At 39.3% G+C, this 22,720-nt stretch overlaps 1 protein-coding gene across 1 annotated transcript in view; it reads left to right on the forward strand.

Moving 5' to 3' along the window:
• tbc1d5 (TBC1 domain family, member 5) overlaps positions 1-22,720 on the forward strand; it is a 203,910-nt gene that overhangs the window by 146,616 nt on the left and 34,574 nt on the right. Inside the window, exons 16-17 of the mRNA XM_048608053.1 lie at positions 9,293-9,392; positions 21,126-21,205. Of these exons, the coding sequence (XP_048464010.1) occupies positions 9,293-9,392; positions 21,126-21,205 (180 nt within the window). The remainder of the gene's footprint in view (positions 1-9,292; positions 9,393-21,125; positions 21,206-22,720) is intronic.

The following is a 22,720-nucleotide window of genomic DNA, read 5'->3' on the forward strand; positions in this document are numbered from 1 at the left end:
AAACGTCAGCCTTCCTGCTCCTCTGATGCTGCTTGGCCTGCTGTGTTCATCCAGCTCTACACCTTGTTATCTCAGATTCTCCAGCATCTGCAGTTCCTACTATCTCTGAAACAGGTACATGGGATGCATGCCTTCATTAGCAAGAACATGGAATATAGCAAGGAAGTCTTGTTGCAACTTTATAAAATATTGATTAGGTCACAGGCGGAATACTGTGTGCATTACATTATCAAAAGGATGTGATTGCACTAAAGTGGGTGCAAAGGAGATTCACCAGGATGTTGGCCTGGGATGAAAAGTGTCAGTTATGAGGAGAGACTAAATAGGTTGGAATTGTTTTCCTTGGAGCAGAGGAGGCTTAGGAGGGATCTGATTGACCCATGCAAAATTGAGGGCATAGACAGAGTAGACCATGTGAATGTCTTCCCCATGGCAGATGTGTCTAAGACTGGAGTCATACGTTTAAGGTGAGGAGCAAGTGGTGTAGAGGAAATCTGAGGAAAAAAGTGTTCACCTAGACAGTGGTAGATATATGGAGCGTGCTGCCTGAGAAGGTGGTGGAAGCAATTACTCTCACAACATCTAAAAAACATCTAGATGAATACTTAAAGTGCCAGGCATAATAGACTATGGACCAAGTGCAGATAAATTGGATTAGTGTAGTTTGGGGTTTGTTGATCAGCATAGACATGATGGGCCAAAGGGCCTGTTCTGTGTTTTGTGTTGCTGTGGCTGTTTGGTATTCTGCACCAATTCCACAATACTTCTGGGAGACTTGCAACTTTTGGGGCTTGTTCTAATAAATCTGTATATGATTGAAATTTGATTATGTCTTTTCCTCAGCATTTTTATCATAATCCTGTGTGTAATTGATTTTCTGCTCCCAGTTTATTGGGCTAGGTGAAGGTTTGAAGTGATTGATTAGGAATCCTCTCTGCAAATCATTTGTTTCTGTCAATCAGCGAAGTTTCATTTCTGGGCACAGTTGTACTAGAATGTTATGGGCTTTGTACCACTACGTTATTATAATATTCCAGATGAATGCACAAGAAAATTTTTCTCCTAGTCCATTTTGTATAATTTTAATATTGTCTTTTGAACAACAGGCGAGGAAAGTTAAAATGCATATATGCTTCATTCTATTTTTTTTTTCTTGCCAGCATGTTCCTGGTCCTGTTGAAGGGTCTCAAGCTGGTCTATGTTTCTGGTATCTTTTCAAAAACACAACTTTTGAGATCCATGATAAAATGGTCTTTGAATGTCACCAAAGGCACAGAGTTCATTGTTTGTATCCATATTGTATGTCCATGTATAAATTTAATTTTTATGTATCTATTGCGTAGATGATGATAAACAATTCCACAATTGCGGTGGAAAACCACCTAACATTATTACAACCCTGAAGTAAAATAGCAGTTTCTGAATGCCACTGAATCCCTGCAGATAAGCATGTATACAGTAACTGAGCAATTGTGTTTCATCACCCCACAGCCTGAAGCAAGTTTGTAAGCAGAACATAAATGTAAACCACTGGGCTCTTTCTTGGCCTTCAGAGGTAAATTCCCCTTGAATTGTTGACATCCTGTATTTCTCTACATGTTCCAGCATACAATATACTATACTACCCTCTGCTGCTATAGAAAATGACTGCTCAGTATATCTTTGTTCCGTATTGCAACACTTTACTGACTACATTCACCCACAGAATCCCCAAAACCCTCAAATTGCTTTTCTCTGAACAAACACCATAACAAGAAAAAAATTAGCACAATCAATAAATTTGTCCCACACTAACACTACTTGTTGGTTGTACTAGCATGTCAAAAATGGAGACAGATGAAACGTTCTTGGAGAAGGAGTTGCAAACTTATCTCTACCAAGACGAATGTTGTTGTCAGTTCCGGGCACATTCTTCCAACTCCCATCCCAGCACCCACAGTATGATTCTTCTCTCCCAAGGTCCCCTATTTCTGCCAGCTTACCCCTTTCCATTAAGCATAGAGTCATAGAGATATACGGCACAGAAAGAGACCCTTCGGTCCAACGCGTCCATGCTGACCAGATATCCTAAATTAACCTAGTCCCGTTTGCCAGCATTTGGCCCGTATCCCTCTAAACCCTACCTATTCATATACCCATCAGATGACTTTTAAATGTTGTAATTGTACCAGCCTCCACCACTTCCTCTGACAACTGATTCCATATACATACCACCCTCTGCGTGAAAAAGTCGCCACTTAGATCCCATTTAAATCATTCCCCTTTCACCTTAAACCTATGCCCTCTAGTTTTGGATTCCGCCATCCCAAGGAAAAGTCCTTGTCTATTCACCCTAACCATGCCCCTCATGATTTTATACATCTCTATAAGGTCACCCCTCAGCCCCTGACGCTCCCAGGAAAATAGCCCCAGTCTATTCAGCCTCTCCCTATAGCTCATGCGCTCCGACCTTGGCAACATCCTTGTAAATCTTTTCTGAACCCTTTCAAGTTTCACAACATCCTTCCTATAGCAGGGAGACCAGAACTGCATGCAGTATTCCAGTAGTGGCCTAACCAATGTCCTGTACAGCCATAACACGATCTCCCAACTCCTATACTAAATGCACTGACCAATAAAGACAAGCATACCAAACGCCTTCTTCACGATCCTATCTACCTGCTTTCAAGGAACTATGAACCTACACTCCGAGGTCTCTTTGTTCAGCAACACTCCCCAGGACCTTACATTACGTATATAAATCTCCTTCCCAAAATGCAGCACCTCACATTTATCTAAATTAAACTCCGTCTGCCACTCCTTGTCCCATCTGGTCAAGATCCCATTGTACTCTGAGATAACATTCACTGTCCACTACACCTCCAATTCTGGTGTCATCTGCAAACTTATTAACCATACCTCCTTTGTTCACATCCACATCATTTATATAAATGAAAAAAAGCAGTGGACCCAGCACCGATCCTTGTGGCACACCACTGGTCACCTTGGGTCTGAAAAGCAAGCCTGTGCTACCACCCTCTGTCTTCTCCTTTGAGCTCGTTCTGTATCCAAATGGCTGGTTCTCCCTGTATTCCATGTGATCTAACCTTGCTAACCAGTCTACCTTCAGGAACCTTGTTGAATCCCTTATTGAAGTCTATATAGATCATGCCCACTGTTCTGCCCTCATTAATCCTTTTTGTCACTTCTTCAAAAAAATCAATCAAGTTAGTGAGACATGATTTCCCCCACACAGAGCGTTGTTGACTATCCCTGATCGGCCCTTGCTTTTCCGAATGCAAATAAATCCTCTCCCTCGGGATTCCCTTCAACAACTTGCCCACCACTGATGTTTGTGTACTTGGGGGATGCAGTAGCCTAGTGGTATTGGTGCTGGACTGTTAATCCAGAGGCCTAGATAACATTCTGGGGACCCAGGTTCGAATCCTGCCGTGGCAGATGGGAGAATTTGAATTCAAGAAAAATATCTGGAATTAAGAATCTAATGATGACCATGAATCCATTTCCGATTGTTGGGAAAATCCCATCTGGTCCACTAATGTCCTTTAGGGAAGGAAACTGCCATCCTTACCTGGTCTGGCCTACACGTGACTCCAGATCCACAGCAAAGTCGTTGACTCTGAACTGCACTCTGGGTAATTAGGGATGGGCAATAAATGCTGCCTAGCCAGCAACACCGTCATCCCGTTAACGAATAAAGAAGGAAAAAAGACCCCTCAGAAGCTAGAGAACATCCTTACCAAACAACTTGGTAACCTTTTTTGCTGACTGCCCTGCAAAACATCTAATACACCATGCCACTGAGGGTGCTTATCAATCACCCACCCCCAAGCCCATCTTTCTTCTCTGCCCAAGATGAATGTTTCCAATAGCCTAACCCATTCTCACTGAATATGTTTGGAGAGGGCATAATTTACCCGCAGCAAGCTGATCATCCCCTCTCTAGTGAGTGCCACTGCTCTTTATAAAATTCATTCAGAGGATGTGGGAATTGCTGACTAGGCAGAATTTATTGCCCATCCATAGTTGCCTCGAGATGATAATGGTGGACTGCTGCATTTCTTTTGTTCGTATGTAGGCTTGCTCTTAAGGAGGGAGCCCCATGGTAATGTGCCATTGATTCTCCTGAATGTAGGTCCTCACACCGCACCCACCTCCCCGCCTCCTCCCCCCCCTGCACCCCTCAAACTATGTACAAAATTCAATAGAGAAGAATTACATTTATTTGCCAGGTGTGGGAGATTGTTGGGGAGGGGAAACAATAATTCAAAAGGAGCAAACAAGGAGGGGTTGGGGAGGGAGGGAGGAGGAGAGGAAGAGCAGAAATTAGTAGGAACTAAAAGGAAGCCACTGAGTGCCACATTTTTCAGTAACTGCCATCCAAAATACAACCTGCAGTCATTGATGTCCATAACATGCAGTATTCTCACCAAAACACAGTTTTGGGGAAGTTGAGCAGGGAAAGAAACAAAAAGAACTAGGACCTTGGATGCTGTTGTAGAACAGAGAGACTTAGGGGTTCAGGTACATAATTTCTTTGAAGTTTGCATCACATGTAGATAGTGTGGTTAAAAAGGCATTTAGCATGCTTGCCTTCATTGCTCAGATCTTTGAGTATCGTAGTTGGGATGTTATATTGAGGTCCAGGATGTTGGTGAGGCTTCTTCTGGAGTATTGTGTCCAGTTCTAGTCGCCCTGGTATAGGAAGGATATTATTAAGCTGGAGAGGGTTCAGAAGAGATTTACCAGGATGTTGCCAGGAATGGAGGGTTTGAGTTATGGGAAGAGTTATGAGAATATGTTGGGACTTTTTTTCTCCAGAGGATAGTAGGTTGAGGGCTGACCTTATAGAAGTTTATAAAATCATGAGGGGTATTGATAAGGTGAATGCAGGTGTCTTTTCCGTAGGATAGGGCATTTCAAGACAAGGGGCTATACTTTTAAGATAAGAGGAGAAAGTTTTAAAAAAGACATGAGGGGAATTTTTTTTACACAGAGTGATTCGTGTGGAATGAACTTCGGAAGAAGTGGTGGATGCAGCTACAGTTACAACATTTAAAAGTCATTTAGATAAGTACGTGAATAAGAAATGTTTGGAGGGATATGGGCCAAGCACAGGCAGGTGGGACTAGTTTATGGTCGGCATGGACTGGTTGGACCAAAGGGTCTGTTTCCATGCTATATGACTCTTTAACAAAGAGAGTGGGATAGCAGAGAACTTAGAGAAAAAAACAGGCACACAAAGGGAAAAGAACAACAAAAAAGCAAAATAATAAGCATCAGGCCTACTGCAAGCATGCCAGAGGAGATCAGATAGTAATATATGGACTATTTATATTGATTTGTATGATCATTACAGTACACGATTGCTTCAAACTGACAAATCAATATGGAATCAGAACATTGAAATATTTTTACTTATTCTTTGTTAATAGTGCTACTTGTTTTGACAATTGCAACACACATTGTGCGAATTGAGATTGTCTATCGGCAATCCTCCAAAATAAGGGTATCATGAATAAGAAAATAACATTAATGAAATATTTTGTATTACATTAAAAGCAAATGCTTTATCAAATTTTCTGCCTTTATCGAATTTGAGTGTAGGTTATTTAATTCATTTACCCAGTCCACATGCTCCAGAATAGATTTGTCTGTATGTCACAGGAATCCTGGATTTGTGCAGCAGAGGGCAGTTTTTTAAAGCAGAACTTGTAAAGGAACAAGATTTGCTACTGAATTAGAACGTTACAAATGGACTCGCACCTCATTCGTTTGGTCTGTCCTAAGAAGTAAGCAGTGGAACAAAATTAAAAATCATAGTAAATTTACCACACCTGGCTTTTGAAAAGCTGAACCAACTTCAAACAAGACTGATAACCTTTCAGTGGCAAGTCATTTTACTGTAGTCACAGTAGATTTTCTTTATAAAACTTGAAAAAATAGCAGATATTATCACAAACCTAAACTGATTCATTTGCAAATCTCATTTCATAACTAACTTGAATTTCAATTAGAATATTAAAGTCCTCTGACCTAGTTTCTGACTGCACCTTATGACTGTTGTCCTTGGGTCAGAGCTGAGTACAGTATCCAGTCTTTGTCCCGCTCTTGCGGTCACAGTGTTAAAGAGGCTGTTTCCATTTAGCTTCTGGTTAGTGGTGAGGGTGGTCCTCCCAGGATCAGTAGCAGGATCTTCTTGGCCTTGAGAAAAGTGGGAAATGGCAAATAAAATTGGGAAAGTATAGTGAGAATGAAAAATTCAAATTCCCAACCTCATCAAAAAATTTTCAATGTTCACCTCAAGTTTAAACAGTTCTGAATCTTGTCAATGAGCAACAATTACCTTGTTTCCATGCTTTTGCATCTCATTAATGGTTATTCTCACCTCGTTTCTATGAAGCTCATGACTCCAACCACCCCATACCCCCGAACCCTTCCCCAAGAAACTAGACAGCACCAATTCCCAAAGTGAATGTCCAAACAGTTATGTGATAGCACAGCCCCCCACCCCTCCCGCCTGTTTCTCTGGTCCTTCTCCAGTTGCAGCGGCACCATAATTTCATAATTTCATAATTCTGGTGCAGCATGAATGCCATCCTTTTACCCTTCAACCTCATCACCAAACCATCAATCTGACAACATCGTCATTGCCGTATTTGGACCAACTCGCACGTCACTTCAATCCTTCAGGACTTCACTTTGGATTTCCCGATACTTATGCCTTGCATGCTTCTACCAGTTGCTTTGTGGTAAACATAATTCAGCTGATCCCGTTGTAAAATATCTGCATTTTACAGATCCTCATTTGAGAGGCAGCAGCAATCAGTGAGATCGGGCAGTGTGACATGGCATGCTGCTGCAATAAGGTAGCTTTTAAGGCTTGGGGTGGTGAAGTCCAAAGCGGAACTATAGCGGCAGAGAGGAGAAGATAGACTGTCTTTAAGTGATCTTTCTTTATTTTTTATTTTAAGTTAATGAGAATGGTGACATTTATATTGAATACACATGGCAATAAATGATTCAATTCAATTTGAATGCATTGCAGTGTCTCATGTTAGACAGCATGCTGGGATCAATATGAGGTACCTCCTTTACACCTTCCGTCATCAGTTGTCCTTCAATATTTCAGAGTTTGTACAAATTGCTAAATTGCCCTGAAATGCTCAAGCATCCTGTAGGACAGTATTTAACCTGAGTGAGGCAGCACTTTGTGCAGCTCCTCTCAACAAGCCATTGAACTCCCCCGTTGTATACTTCCTAGTCTGGAATGGCAGAAGTCTCCGTTCCTAACAGTTGAATATAACATTGCCTGCAAAGGTATGTGGAATCATCACTTATTCTGTCCTTTCACTCATAGTGTAGATCTAAATATAGATGAGCTATGTACGACAGTGCCTGTCACAATACTTGCACATTGCTTGTAGCCTCACTGTTGTCAGCATTAAAATGCAATGACTTGGCTGGAGCTATTGATGTCATGGATCAATGACTCTGATGTTATCTGTAGTCAAGGAGTTGGATGAGATGAGCAAAGTTGTTTACATTACAAATTCCTTAATAAATTCTAAAGGAATTGTTTTGCTGATAGTTTTAAAATCCATTTCCTTTCCTACTTCATCCTTTTCTGAGGATTCATTAGTCATTTCTACTACTGCAGTTGGTCTCCCATTTGGCTTCCAACAATTGGCTTTACTATGACCAGTCTTATTACAATGGAAGCATATTATTTTCTTTATAACTTTTCTTCTTTATTTTGACATTCTTTTGTTTTATGCCTATAACTAATAACCAGTCTTTCCTCCTTTACTCAAAGTTTTTCTCTCTCCAAACCATACTACTTAAGTTCTCTCCTACTTAGATTAAATATTTTTAAATTGTAGTTTCTTTTCCATTGCTTTTTAAGTTCTCTTTCCATTTCTCCTGTTCTCTCTTCTTCCTCTAACTCTTTTTTTTTTCATTTCTAACAATCTGAATTGATTCTAGTTGTGACACATTAATTTCAGCTTTCCATCCTTTTAATTCTAAAGGCTAGAAAATCACTTTGTAGCATGTCATCCTTGCAAGATCGTGTTTTTATTTCTATCTTCAATTCATCTGCTCTTTCTCTCAGCTTAACTTTAGTCAAAGACTTCAAATGATCTGTTATGTCTTCTACTCCCAGAAAAGTCTTAGTAACAGTCAAGGTAATTTTGAAATATCAGTTTATATAAAATATTTCACAACAACATTCCTGTTTTATGTTGAGCACTCCATTAACCAGTTTCTTTACATATTCATATCTCCTTAGATTTAGTGAATTCTAACTCTGCCAGGAGTCACAGCTTTATTATGATCCCAGTTGATGGTAATGCTGGACAAGTGAGATTCCAGAGTGGAACCTGGTTTGATAGATCATAAGTTTTATTATTGTATTTAGTCCGCATGATGATTAGTCACAGAATAATTTCACTTAAGGCTGCCAATCTCGTAACAAAAGCACATAAGCTTATTACACAAAAGAAAAAGCAAGCAAAGATATATGCGTGAAAAAGTGGAAAGATCTTAACATAAGCAGCAAAAACAAATATTCAACCTTTATTTCTTAGCATTATCCTTTACAGTCACTCAATCCCAGTAAAGTATCATTACTTTCTTAACTTTAAGGTATCTTACTCAACTCTTTCCAGTGACTACTAAAACAGCTTTAATACTTCAGGGTTTGAGTGAAGATTTGTAGCTCGCGTGCTGGTTGTAGATGTTGGTGCGTTCGCCAAGCTGGAAGGTTTGGTAGCACACATTTTGTCCCCTTACTCGATGCTGTGGTGCCTCCTGTGAAGCACTGTTGTCCTGTGCCAGATCGAATTTACATGGTCTAGTTTTTGCTGCTTCCGGTAGGTGTCAGTTCCAGCTGTGCATAGTAATGGTTGGCATATCGGGTCTAATTCAATGTGTTTTGTTGATGAAGTCCACAAATGAATGCCAAGCCTCCAAGAATGACAAGCCAACCAGAGGACAGCCAGGGAATTGGAGGCTTGGCATTCATCAGCGGATGGCTTTTGAAACCAAATAGATTATTATTGATAAGCAACAGATAGACTAACTACATCCTAAAATTGATTTCACGGCCAATTGGCATCTTAACTTCTTTGTGGAACCTTTAAGTATGTAGTTTGTCGATTAAAGATCATAACAGAATTTTCCAAATTTTACTTAACAGACAGTAAATGAGAAAACAAATTTCTGCAACAATGGTGTACCAGTATAAAAGCATGTTAAGATGTTTAAGAGTTCATTTACTTTTAAATTCCAGGAGGATGAATTGGAGGCACAGGTCTCATTTCTTCAAGGACAACTAAATGATCTTGAGGCAATGTGCAAGTTTTGTGCTAAGATGATGAATGTGCATATATGTAAGTATTGGTTGTATTATTCCTGGGAAAAATAAACCTTATTATTGTGTACAACCCATTGATGTTTGTGATTGATGTCCACATTTACTTATGCTATTTCTCAATAACCATCACCTATTTTTGCTTTCCATTTCACTCCTCAGTTGCTTTATTTGTCTTAGACCTAATATATTAACTGGTAAGATAGGCACATCCAAATAATTATTCTGCTCACTAAATTGAGGCAGCTATATTTTATTTCCAATAGCATTACTTGCCTGACTGGTTTATCTTGTCTATATTTTCTGTGTTAGACAGTTTAATTGGTATTGCCTTATTGGTGTGTGTATCTCAATTAGAATACCAAATTATGTTATTAATGACAATTTGAAATGTGCATGAATTTAAGATAACAGTAAGTTAAACTTTATAACCTAAATAACTGTTCAACAGCATAGTGTTTGATGGATTTCATGGAATTAAGATTGTTTTGCTGATATAATACCTTAAATGGTGAATTTATTTAGTTACATTAAAAAATGATTTCTTTTGCTGAAAATATTTCTGAACTTGCTGTAATGCAGAATTATTAGTGCCCCATGAGAGGATTAAATCCAGATATTTCCTTTAATCAAATTTTAAATATTAAATTTTCAATTGATGGTATTTCATTGGCATATATCCATGCATTGCATCAAGCAGCTGATGATGTCCTGTGATATACAACAGTTTCATTGTTGAATTACAATTCAGTACAAGTTGCTGTTTCTACCAAATCCTTTTGTGATCACTACCAGTTGAAATATTTATAGATTCGTAGTGCTATTTTTCATATTATCAAAATAATTTAACAGCATGGGGTAATTAGTGCTGTTTTCAACAATTTCACCACATTTCACATTGCGAACATGTTCTCCCACTGGAGTGTGCTCAATTAAGGACTTGGAGTACATAATTCCTAAATTGATTTATGTGTCTGTCTCAAAGTTGACTGTGGCACATACCTTAAAAAATGACTGCTAATGATTATTTTCTGATCAAGGTCACTTTACTATACAGGACAAAGCTCTGCCACTATCTTATGACTCCTTACCTTAGCAATTAATCTCCACTGCAGGATCTTGTCAAAAAGGCATGAGCAATCTCGAGCTGAATACATTACATTTCCACTATGATGAGGGTAAAGTCACCATAGCCCTACTAGACCATAGGGCTGCTGTCTGTATAGAGTGATGACTGGTGGTGCTTTAACCTGAGGGTCACCATGCTTCAGGCGAGGGGAAAGGTTGAGAAGGAGAGTTCTTCATGGTAACCTCAGCCAGTGCAGGAATTGCCACTCTGCATTACAAACCAGCTATCCAGACAACTCAGCTAATATAGCAGTCATTCCCCTATGTCAAAAGCAGCTTCAAAATTTTTTGGGAGGGTGAGGAATTCAGTATGAGTTGTACTTTGAGTTTAACTGCAATATGTTATGTTGTAATGGCATCTGTGTGCATTATTCAACGACCTAACTTATAATTTATCAGTCCAAAATTCATGCAGAAATATATTGTTTGGTTCAGTGCCTGGGATTTGTTAAAATGATAGTTTCTTATTCACTGCTCAGAGAACCAACAGGGAAGCCCAACCAAATGATGTGCCTTTCAGCTATCTAATTGGCTTTCATGTGGCCTTCCCTGCAATTGAGGTCCTAAGCAGCACAATTCCCTTCCACTGAGCTGCCAGCCAATCAGAGGACAGCATTTGCCATTGCTGCCAGTAATATCTACTGGCTGCAGTGCACCATCCGAAGTCCAGGATCAGAGGGAGACCACAGGTCGCTTTAAAAGTGAGAGAGGGGGCTTGAGAAGGATCGGGGCAAGAAGGGGTCCCTCAATCCAGCACTGAGTGCTTCATTCATGAGGGACGAACCCAACCCTAACAGATCACTTGCAAACCTTAGGGTGGCACAATGGTTAGCACTGCTGCCTTACAGCGCCAGGGACCCAGGTTCGATTCCAGCCTCGGGTGACTGTCTGTGTGGAGTTTGCACATTCTCCCCGTGTCTGTGCTCTGGTTTCCTCCCACAGTCCAAAGATGTGCAGGTTAGGTGGATTGGCCATGCTAAATTGCCCGTAGTGTTCAGGGATGTGTAGATTAGGTGGGTTATAGGGGGATGGGTCTGGGTGGGATGCTCTGAGGTTCGGTGTGGACTTGTTGGGCCAAAGGGCCCAACTGTGGGGATTCTATGATGATTGATTCTATGAAACCTGACGGGTTTTGCTGGGCAACCTACCAAGAGTACAGTAGATCCATGTGGCCTTCATGTAATCCCTGAGCCATGACTAAGTTCAGTATTAACGGGTGTAAATTTGTTTATTAATGAGCTTAATTGACATCCATGCTGGAGTCCCAAGTTGTCACTTCCAACCTCCAACTTACTCTAGACAGGCTTTCCTGCTGCCAAAATTCTGATGTAGGGCGTCCCCAACTGACTGCATAAAATTCAACCCAGTTTCTCTGCTGTATCCGTGTTCCTAGTACTACTTTTTCTCTTAGAAATATATGCAACACAGCTGCTGAGGAAGATCCTGATATCCTAGTTATTACTGAGCTTAAAACAGAAATTGTTAAGTAAGTAAGCTTCAATGCTGTTGATAAATTACCAAATTCATCTATAAGACCATCTCACTTTAACTAGTATTCCTGTCATGTTTATGAATCTTTGGACCATTATTCCATTGAAAAGAAAAACTAAAGCACAATGTACACATGCAGGTTTCTTGATTAAAAGTCATAGATTTGGTTAGATTTTCTGAATGTGACTGAGTTGAGCTTTCATGTTTTTTGTTATCAGCTAGTAAGAATCAGTTTGTTAGCTGATTTTGAAAAATCATCAAGGTCCTCACTGACATAATGTTGAAATTTTTCCACTTTCCTGGTTGTGAGTAGAGAGACAAACACAATTATTCAGGCCCAGAAAAGGCCATAAGAAGGCCTTTGAAAGAATAAGGATAACTTTGTTTTAGTCAAGCGAAATGATCCACTGATATTTGGAAGGAGGAGACCAGGGTTCATATCCCATCTGCTTCAAAGGTGTGTAATCACATCTCTGAACAGCTTGAATAGAACTTTTTTTTACATTTTCTATTATTTTGTATCATTATGGGAAAACAATTGATACTTGTTGAAATAAGTGAATCCAATCATAAGTATTGCACATTAAGTCAATTCACAGTGAAATAGAATAATTGCATTAAGCAAAACTGCATTACTCAAAACGTACATTCCCATATAAACCAATGTAAATGTTTGGGTTATGAACCCAGACATCAAACAAATATAAAATACAAGCACAAAGTTAACATAAAACACCCAAATGGACATGAAAATGTACACAAAGAATATGTTTTAATGTTTCTTCTCTCATATACAAGGTTGCCTAGAGGTGCTTGACTGTAGATCTTAATTTGACTCTTGGCTAATTAGAAGACAGAATTGGGATAAGAGAGGTATTTCAGGAAAGCAACCTGTAACTAGTGGAGAGTCATGGGGATCAGTGCAGGGTAACAGTTATTTACAATATGTATTAATGACTTGGATGAGGAAAGTGAATGTACTATAGTGGATGTTATAGTGAATGGCAAATGGCAAAAGTAGTGGAAAGGCAAGTGATGAGGATGATGAAAAGAGTTTGCAGAGGGATATATATATATAGGTTAAGTGAGTGGGCAAAATCTTGGTGGATGGAATACAATGTGGGGAAATGTAAGGTTATGCACTTTGGCAGGAAGAGCAGAGGTGCTGAATATTATTTAACTGGCGAAAAATAACAGAAACTGATGTATCAGAGGCATTTGGGAGTCCTCAATGAATCATAAAAATCACATTCAAGTTCAGTGTGTCTTGAGAAGGTAAATAGAATGTTGATCTTCATCATAAAAGGAATGGAGTACAAAAATAGAAAAGCTTTGCCAACAGTATACAAAGCACAAGTCAGACCACACTGGAATTTTGAACAGTTTTGGTGCTCTTATCCAAGGACAGATATATTGGAATTGGATTCAGTCCAGAGAAGGTTAACTTGGCTAATAGGTATGGAGGGACTGTTTTATGAGGAGAGATTGAGTATATTGGGCCTGTAATCATTGAAATATAGAAGAAAGGGAGGAGACGTTATTGAAGCATGCAAGATTCTTAGGGGACTTGACAGGTTAGATGCAGAAAAGCTGTTTTCCCTAGTGGGAGAGTCTAGGACCAAAGGGCGTAATCTCAGAATAAGGAGCCAAGCATTAAAGACAGACAAATTTCTTCTCTGAGCAGTGAATCTGTGGAATTATTTACCACAGACGGCTGTTGAGGCTGGGTTATTAAATATATTCAAGGCTAATATATACAGATTTTTAATCAGTAAAAGAATTAATCATTAAGGGGAAAAGGCAGAGAATTGGAGTTGAGGATTTTCAGATTGGACTTGAACTCGTTGAATGGCAGAACAGACTCAATGGACTGAATGGCCTACTTCTCTCACGTCTTATTACCTTGTGTATTCATTCAGTAACACTCTTATAAAGTAGGCCTTTTATAGTTGCTGTGCATTCCAGCAGATTATTGTTTTCCTATGACTTGACACTGGAATTATGTTCATCTTTGTTCGTGTTTCTGCTGCTGGTATACCTCCAAACTGTTGTTTAGCACAGGAGAGATCCAGTGCTGATGACCATATTTCCAAGGAGTGATATTTTGATTATCAAACAGTTTTAGAAGTTGGAACAATATGATTTGATTTAGTATTACCGTTAAGAAGATATGCATTACATTACCCATAATTACTTCCACTCTCAACTTTCCTTCTGATTTGTAAAGTGAAGGTAATATAAACAATTTGTCTAAAGTTGAACTTGAAATCTTTCTTCCTGTTAAGTGATGCCTCTATTTTAAAATTCTTATCATTGTTTTCCAATCCTACCAGGACTCCAGACCTTACCAATCTCTAATCTTCATTAGTTCCACAAATCTCTGGGATATCAGTACTCATACAATTCCGACCTGTTAAACTTTCTATTTTTAATTGCTTAACCATTGGTGACCCTGAGCCTTAAGTTGCCTGGAGCCCCAATCTCTGGAAATTCTTCCCTAAATCTTTCCAACTTGCTACTTCTTTCCTCCTTTCAGGTAAAACCTACCTCTGCAGCCAAGACTTGTTATCACTTGTCTTGTATCCCTGTAAGTGACTGAGAATTAAATTCTGTTTCAGAACGCTCTTTGAAGTCCCTTGGAGTGTTTTATTGTGTTAAAGGTGCTATATAAGTATGTTCTTGAAACCCAGAATTCGACTAGCTACAAAAGATCATAACACATTAGTGTTTTTTCCCATATTCCTCATTGTCATTGGTAAATAAGTTCATTTGCTAGTAGATCAATTGATGAGCAATGTAGTATGAGTGCCAAACCATCTCATGCACGTCACTGTTGATTAAGGGATGTTTTTATTACTGCCCCAAAAAATCATATTTATTTTATTTTTGTGGAGACAGCTGCATGTAAGTCCATTTGAGATCGTCATCAGACTGGACGGTGGTAAACCAAAATACTTTGAATATCACTGGTACTAGTTTATTGATCTATTTGCTGTGATTCCTGAGATTTTCTGACTGTTAGACTGGCTGAGGATTGCAAAATATAGTTTTAAAAAAGCATAGTGAGACACAACTACTATTGTGTCACTGTTGTTAGCATCAGAGTGACTGAGCACATGGGCAAACATGAGCAGGTTAAAGAACTAGCATAGATATGTAAAGGTAAGTAATGTCTAATTGAGTTGAATTTGTTGAGATCACTATATGGGAGTGCTAGTGGACATTATTTATCTCAACTTCCGGAGAAATTTGACAAGGTTCAATAATACCAACTGTTAGCAAACATAAAAGCTCATGAAATTAAAAGTAAACTGTTGACATGGGTAGAAAGTTAATTAGGACGTAGGAGACTAGAAGTGAGGATAAAAGAGTGTGTACTGTAATTGACAAATTTGGAGAGTGGTATGCTGCTGGTGCTTTAGCTTGGTAGCAGACTGTTCCTGCTATTTCTTTGCCTCCCACTGAAATATTGCCAAGGTTATGCCAAAAGGCTGAGTTGTCACCTTACAGCGCATTTGCCCAAACAGCTTGATGGTAATAAGATTTTCCAGGTTTCCATTTCATTGTCTACATATGCTGGCTGTGTGAAGAATTGAGAATGGGAAAAGTGCAAATCAAGTTTTCAGACAGCACTAGTTGCATCTGTGAGCTATCACTTCATTATTTTCTGAAAGAACATTAATGAGGTTATGCCAAGAGGCTCAGTTGTCATCTCACAATGCACTTGCCTGAACAGCTTGATGATATTAAGATTTTCCAGGTTTCCATTTCATTGTCTGCAAATGCTGGCTGTGCAGAAGAATAGAGAACGAGAAAAGGGCAAATCAAGTTTTCAAGCAGCACATTCATTATTTTACTGGAAGAATCACTACAGATAGTATATGCACTGTTATTTTATACCTATTGTGATCAGACTAAATACACTGCTTTGTTCAGTGTGAATACCATTAGAATTTAGAGAAAAATAATTTTGACCAGTGTTGTGCTTATGAATCTTGAGAAACATTGATTGCAGATCAAGTTGTTATGATTCAGGTTGAAAGAACGATGGAAGCAGATAAATTGGGCAATTCCTATGAATATTGAAGTTGTATGAGAAGGGAAGAAAAATAGAAAAACAATAGAAAAATGGACGGAAATAGTTAGCATTATGAAAAAGCCTGCACAATATGATGGGCCACATGGCTTCCTTCTGTGCTGCATCATTCCAGAATCCAAAAGCTATTCAAAAATAACCCTGCTGTTCAAGAAAACATGCAATTTTATGAAAAGAACGTTTCATTTGACAGTTTTGAGAATACAACTAGGGTAAATAAAGAAAAACCAAGAGGTTGTTCTGAAAGTTTAGGGCTCAGGGGAGAGGCAGAGGCAAAGGCATAATGACAATGTCACTCAACTCGTAATCCAGATGTCCAGTCTAATGATCAGGGGTATGGATTCAAAACCCACCAATTAAATTCAGTTCCTAAATCTGGAATTAAAAGTGACTCCAGTGGTAACCATGAAACCATTGTTGATTGTTGTGTTAAACACATGTGGTTTTCTTGTGCCTTTTAGGGAAGGGGATCTGCTACCCTTATTTGGCCTGGCCTACATGTGACTCCAGACCCATAGCAATGTGGTTGACTCTTAAAAGGCCTCTGAAATGACAAATCAGAATTAACTATTCTGGTTAGCTCTGATTTCTCTCCACAGATGCTGCCAGACCTGCTGAGCTTTTCTAGCAATTTCTATTTATGTTTCTGATTTATAGCATCTGCAGTTCTTTTCGTTTGTATTCTGAAATGACAAACTTCTGCAAAGTCTAAACAAGGAATGAAATTGGTTGCACCACCTAGTAATAACCTAGGCATAGATGGCAAGCCCAATCCTATCAACCCGGCAGAGTCAGCATCAGCATCTTGGACCTTGTTGTTTCGTAACGCATTGGAGTAATATGTTAGAAATTAAGTAATACCAGTCCCTAAGTCATCACAGGTTTCCATACATAACAAAAAAAACTTTATCGTGAACAAATTGTCTTTACCAATGACAGAAAGGAAATATGAATTATTAACATAACTCCAAACATAAACAATGCCCCTTTCTTGAGTTTTTCAGTTCACATACAGGCACACAAGCCAGCCAAGGCATGGATTTTAAGAGTGAAAAAGGGGGGGGAATAAACAAAATCAAGGAGAACCAGTTTCCTAGCACCAATCCAGACCACAGAATTTTCTTTGTCTTCCTTTCACTTCCTTGATGTTGACACGTTCAGTTTTTCATTCACTGATTGATGTATGGGAAAGATAGATAGACAACTAAAAGCTATCTGGAAGGGGAAACTGCACAACTATTCCTATCATCAAAGATATAAAAGCCCAGCCCATAACTGTAAAAGGCAAGTCTGAAGCATTTGCAGCCATCTTCAGTAAGAAGTGCCAAATGAATAATTGATCCCAGCTTTCCCCTAATGTTCCCAACATCATAGAGTCATACAGTCATGCAGCACAGAAACAGACCCTTCAGTCCAACCAGTCCACGCCGAACATAATCCCAAACTTAAACTGGTCCCATGTCCTGCTCCTGGACCATATCCCTCCAAATCTTTCCTATTCATGTACTTATCCAAATGTCTTGTAAATGTTGTAATTGCACCCACATCTACTACTTCCTCAAGAAGTTCATTCCACACATGAACAATCCTCTGTGTAAAAAATTTGCCCCTCATGTCTCTTTTAAATCTCTGTCCTCTCACCTTAAAAATGTATCCCTTAGTCTTGAAATCCCCCATCCTAGGGAAAAGACACCTACCGTTGACCCTATCTAAACCCCTCATTGTTTTAAAAACTTCAAGAAGGTCACTTTGCAACCTCCTAAGCTCCAGTGAAAAATGTCCCAGCCTATCCAATCTTTCTTTATAACTCAAACCTTCCATTCCTGGCAAGTCTGCACTTAATATGATTCACCCTTGTGATATCGAGGAATGGCTGAAGGCACCAGATATCTCAAAGGCTAAGGTTTGGATCACATTCCAGCAATATTACTGAAGACTTGTGTATCAGAACCAGCCATGTTGCTAGCCAAGCTGTTGCAGTACAGCCATAGTATTGCTGTCTCTCTTGAATGTGCAAAATTGCCTAGTCAGATACTTCCTGTCCATAAAAGCAGGACAAATGCAATCTTAGCCAATTAACACACCATCAGTCTATTCTCGATTATCAGACAAATACTAGAAGGTGCTATCAATCATGGTGCTGTCAAACAGCACTTAGTCATCAATAATGGGCTTCCTAATCCTTAATTTCAGAACTGTAAATGCCACTCATGACCTCGTTGCAATCTTGGTCCGAACATGGACAGAGAGTAGAACTCCATAGCTGAGGTGAGGGTGATTACTGTCCTTGGCATTTAGGCCAAACTTGACCAAGTGTGTGATCAAGGAGCCCTAACAAAGCTGGAGAATTGGGAATGATGGAGCTGATGTGGGGGGCCCTTCCACTCGTTGGAGTCGTACCTAGCACAAAGGAAGATAGTTGTGGTTATGCTCGCTGCTGCAGGAAGATGGCATAGCCAAGTTCAGCTGAGCTGTATTAAGCAATGACCTTCACCCCTCAATATATGGCACATTGACGGTGATACCTGAAAAGTACCATTTGCATAACACAAGTACAGGAATTCCTTAGGGTATTAACCCAGACAAGCCAGCTTCAGTTGCTTCATCAATGAATTTCCTTCCTTTGTAAGTGGCCAGTAACATTTGTGCCAAACAAGTACAGTTATTTCTCCCATAACACAATAGTTGCATTCTCGTGTGACCTCGCACAATAGAAAATCCCCATAGGAAATCACTATAGAAAATCGCTATACCCACAGCATAAAGTTTACGTTATCCAAACAGCATCTACTATTCATCAATCACCTTACAGCCAATTCGCGTTAACAAAACACACATTATAGCAGAAATACCTGTACCTGGCAATAATCAACTCCAACAAATGAGAATCTAACCACCATCTTCTCCTGACATTCAATGGCATTACTTTGCTGAGTTCCCATTAACAATATCTTGTGGGTTACCATTGACCACAAACCAACTGGATCAGCCATATAAATACTGAAAATACAAGAGCCTGTCAGACACTAGGAATACTACAGTAAGCAACTTACCTTTTGACTCCTCAAAGCCGATTCACCTTAATAAGTCACAAGACAATAGTGTGATAGAATACTCTCCATTTGTATGCCTGAGTGCAGCTTCAACAACAGTAAAGTAGCTTGACACCAGCCAGGACATGTTGTAATTGTTGTGGATCACTCTGCTGGGCACCAGCTATAGCTGCAATCCATCTCCAACCTGTTACCTGAGGTATTTGATCAACCTGTTTAGATGTGTTGTAACATACTTCTGGTGGGACTTCAAATCCAGATGTAGGGACACTATTACTGCATCACAAAACCCTTCTGCTGTCTTTATTCTGTTCAATTTAACTCAATAGGTTTCATAATAGAAATTTCACTCGGCTAATGTCAGCCAATATACCAAATAATGTAATGAGATGAGCTATGAATTAGATACAATACTCATATCTGCCCAGTACCAGGTTAGACTACTGTCTGCGATCTGATGGTGAAGTCTTAAAAAAAAAACTCACAAGTCAACTAACTGGTCTCTTAATTAAAGCCTTAACACTCACTAGTTTCTGGGTGTTGAAGTAGAAGGCATCAAAAACAACACCTATTTTCTGACCTGCACTAAATTCCTAAGTAGTACCATACTCATTGCATTCAGACCTCTTCATCTTCTCAACAGTGAAACCAGTCTACTCTTATAGAGGGTTAGTGATTTACACACAAGTTACAACTAGTAAGTCAGCTTCCTGCTACTGTTCAATTGATTGACAAATAACCACCACTGTCAGGTAATTTCTGTAAATTATGCTCTGTAACTAGCTTGTAATTTTAAGACTCTAAGAATGTGACTGATACTCTAAATTATAGTTTGACAAGAACTTGCCAGAGGTTCCCATCTGCACCAAATTTCCAAGTATTATGTAATGATTTTATTATCCAGGCACAGCAAGAACTTAGAAAAATGTATGTTCACCTTTGTTACATGAGAGTTAGAATATAAGAATAAGGAAGTCTCGTCACAACTCTAATTTTGATGAGATATTACCTTAAGGACGGTAGATAATCTTAGTTTTTTTTTTAACCTAAAGGGCATTCTGGCCCAGAGGTGAGACGCAACCACTGTTCTGCCTGAGGTCACCCCCTCCCCGTAGTTATCTTGCTGAGGGGACAATAATGGTTGATTCAGTAGATTGAATCCTGACTAAAGAGGATTGTCCTCTAAGGAGTGATTAAGTAAAATTAGCTTATATTCCCTGACGTTTAGAATGACGAAACACTTCAAACTTTTAAGGACTTGACAAGCATAGCTGTTAAAAGGAGGTACCCCTTGGCTGAAATTTCTGCTCTGAGATGTGAATCCTTTCAAATTCTTGACCTTAAAAACCTGTGAAATCTCAGTCTTTTTTGACTTGTAGGACATGGGCCACTGACTGGGCCAGCGTTTATTCCCCATCGTTAGTCGCCCTTGAGAAGGTGGTGGCGAGCTGCCTCACAGCGCTAGGGACATGGGTTCAATTCCAGCCTTGGGCCACTGTCTTTCTGAAGTTTGCACATTCTCCCTGCATGGGAATTCACTGGGTACTCCAGATCCAAAGTTGTGCAGATTAGGTGGATTAGCTATGATAAGGTGCTCCTTAGTGTCCAGGATGTGCAGGTTAGATGGATTGGGGATGGTGTTACAGGGATAGGTGGCTGGCTGTGTCTGGGTGGGATTCTATTTGGAGGATTGGTGCAGACTCAGTGGGGCAAATTACCTCTTTCCGCACTGTAGGGATTCTATGATTCTTGATCGACTGCAGTCCACAATGTGCTGTAGGTGGACCCACAATGCCGTAAGGAAGAGAGTTCTAGGATTTTGAACTCCTCGAGCAAAATCTAGGAACAATGCTTTATTCTGTTTATAAAATTGAAACTGCTTTTTTATTTCAATACATTTAAAAAGCAGATTGCAGAGTGTTTACATCCTTCTATTGTTGATCAAATCTACTTTGAAGTTATGTATAATTATTTTTTTCTTCAGGTAAAATACAAGAAGTAATTCTAAAGGAAAACGTTCAAAAGGAAGATGAAGTCCTGGTATCATTGGCTGGACTCAAGCAGGTAGATATAATGCTACTTTGTTTATTTCTGCCCTACCTCTAAATCCCGAAACTATTTATCTTGAATATGGCTAAAATCCTATGTTGGCATTGACTGTTTGACTTGGGAAAGGATAAGTGTTATAATATTCCATCACTTATTAAGTCTCAGGACTGAACAATCACACAAAAGTATGATCCCTTTAAAGACCTAGTGCTTTTGCATAGCCGCTCTGCTCAAAAGACTTAATTCTGATTAGAACTCTTACTTTGTTTCCTCCTATCTTCAGCTGTAATTTTCAGTGTTTTTCAAATACTGAAAAATTTTTATTCTTGTTTGTAATTCTAGAAATGTTTTTCAATTCTTGTTTAATTATTCTTAGTTTCTACTATTTACAATTTTTATTCTTTGCTCTCTATTAACTTTCCAAAGTCTATCTAGGATAAATTAGCTCATTTGAATAATTCATATTCCTCTTCAACAATGCCAATTTACTGGTTTAAGATCTGAAGCTCATGTGTTCAGTAGTTCTGAGCAGACATTGCACATAATCGTAGGTAATCTGAACTATGTATTTGACGTTCATGCGGATGACAAAGGAGTGACACCTTCTTGCCACTGGATTGCTTTCCGGAATTTATCATTTACATGTGATCTGAAGCAGAGGGGAATGTCTTTCTTGTGAATGCTTCTAATGATTACAAGATGTAAAGTTTGAACAAAATGTATCTTTTTCTTCAGCAGTACTCAAGGTCTTTTGATTTAATTTGATTTAACATTGTCATGCGTACCGAGATGCAGTGAAATATATTGTTTTGCATGCTATACAGACAAATCATACCTTACATACAGGGTAATAGAACAGAATGCAGCATACAGTGTTACAGCTACAGAGAAAATGCAGAGAAAGATCAACTCTAATTTATGAGGGGTCTGTTCATAAGTCTGATAACAGTGGGGAAGAAGCTGTTCTTAAATCTGTTGGTATGTGTTTTCAAACTTTTGTATCTTCTGCCCAACGGAAAAGGGAGGGATCTCTGATGATGTTGGCTGCTTTCCTGAGGCAGGGGGAAAGTATAGACTGAGTCAATGGAAGGAGGCCTGGTGTTCGTGATGGACTGGGCTGCATTCATAACTACATGTAATTTTTTGCAGTATTGGGCAGAGCAGTTGCCATACCAAGCTATGATGTATTCAGATAGGATACTTTCTAGGGTTCATCTATAGAAATTGCTAAGAGTCATTGTGGACATGCCAAATTTCTTAGCCTTCTGAGCAAATAGAGTGCTGTCTTGACTGAAGCGTTGGTGTAGATGGACCAGGACAGATTATTGGTGATTTTTCCTCCTCGGCACTTGAAGCTCCCAACCACCTCCACCTCAGCATCAGTTATACAGACAGGTGCGAGTCCTCCACTCTGCTTCCTGAAGTCGATGACCAGCTGTTTCATTTTGCTAACATTGTAGTTTATGGAATTCAACATCAAATGGTGTTCCGAGAGCTCACTTTCTATATTTACGGCAACAGATAAGGACA

The sequence above is a fragment of the Rhincodon typus genome, chromosome 2 (genome assembly GCF_021869965.1).
Source record: "Rhincodon typus isolate 14 chromosome 2, sRhiTyp1.1, whole genome shotgun sequence".
Taxonomy (NCBI): Eukaryota; Metazoa; Chordata; class Chondrichthyes; order Orectolobiformes; family Rhincodontidae; genus Rhincodon; species Rhincodon typus.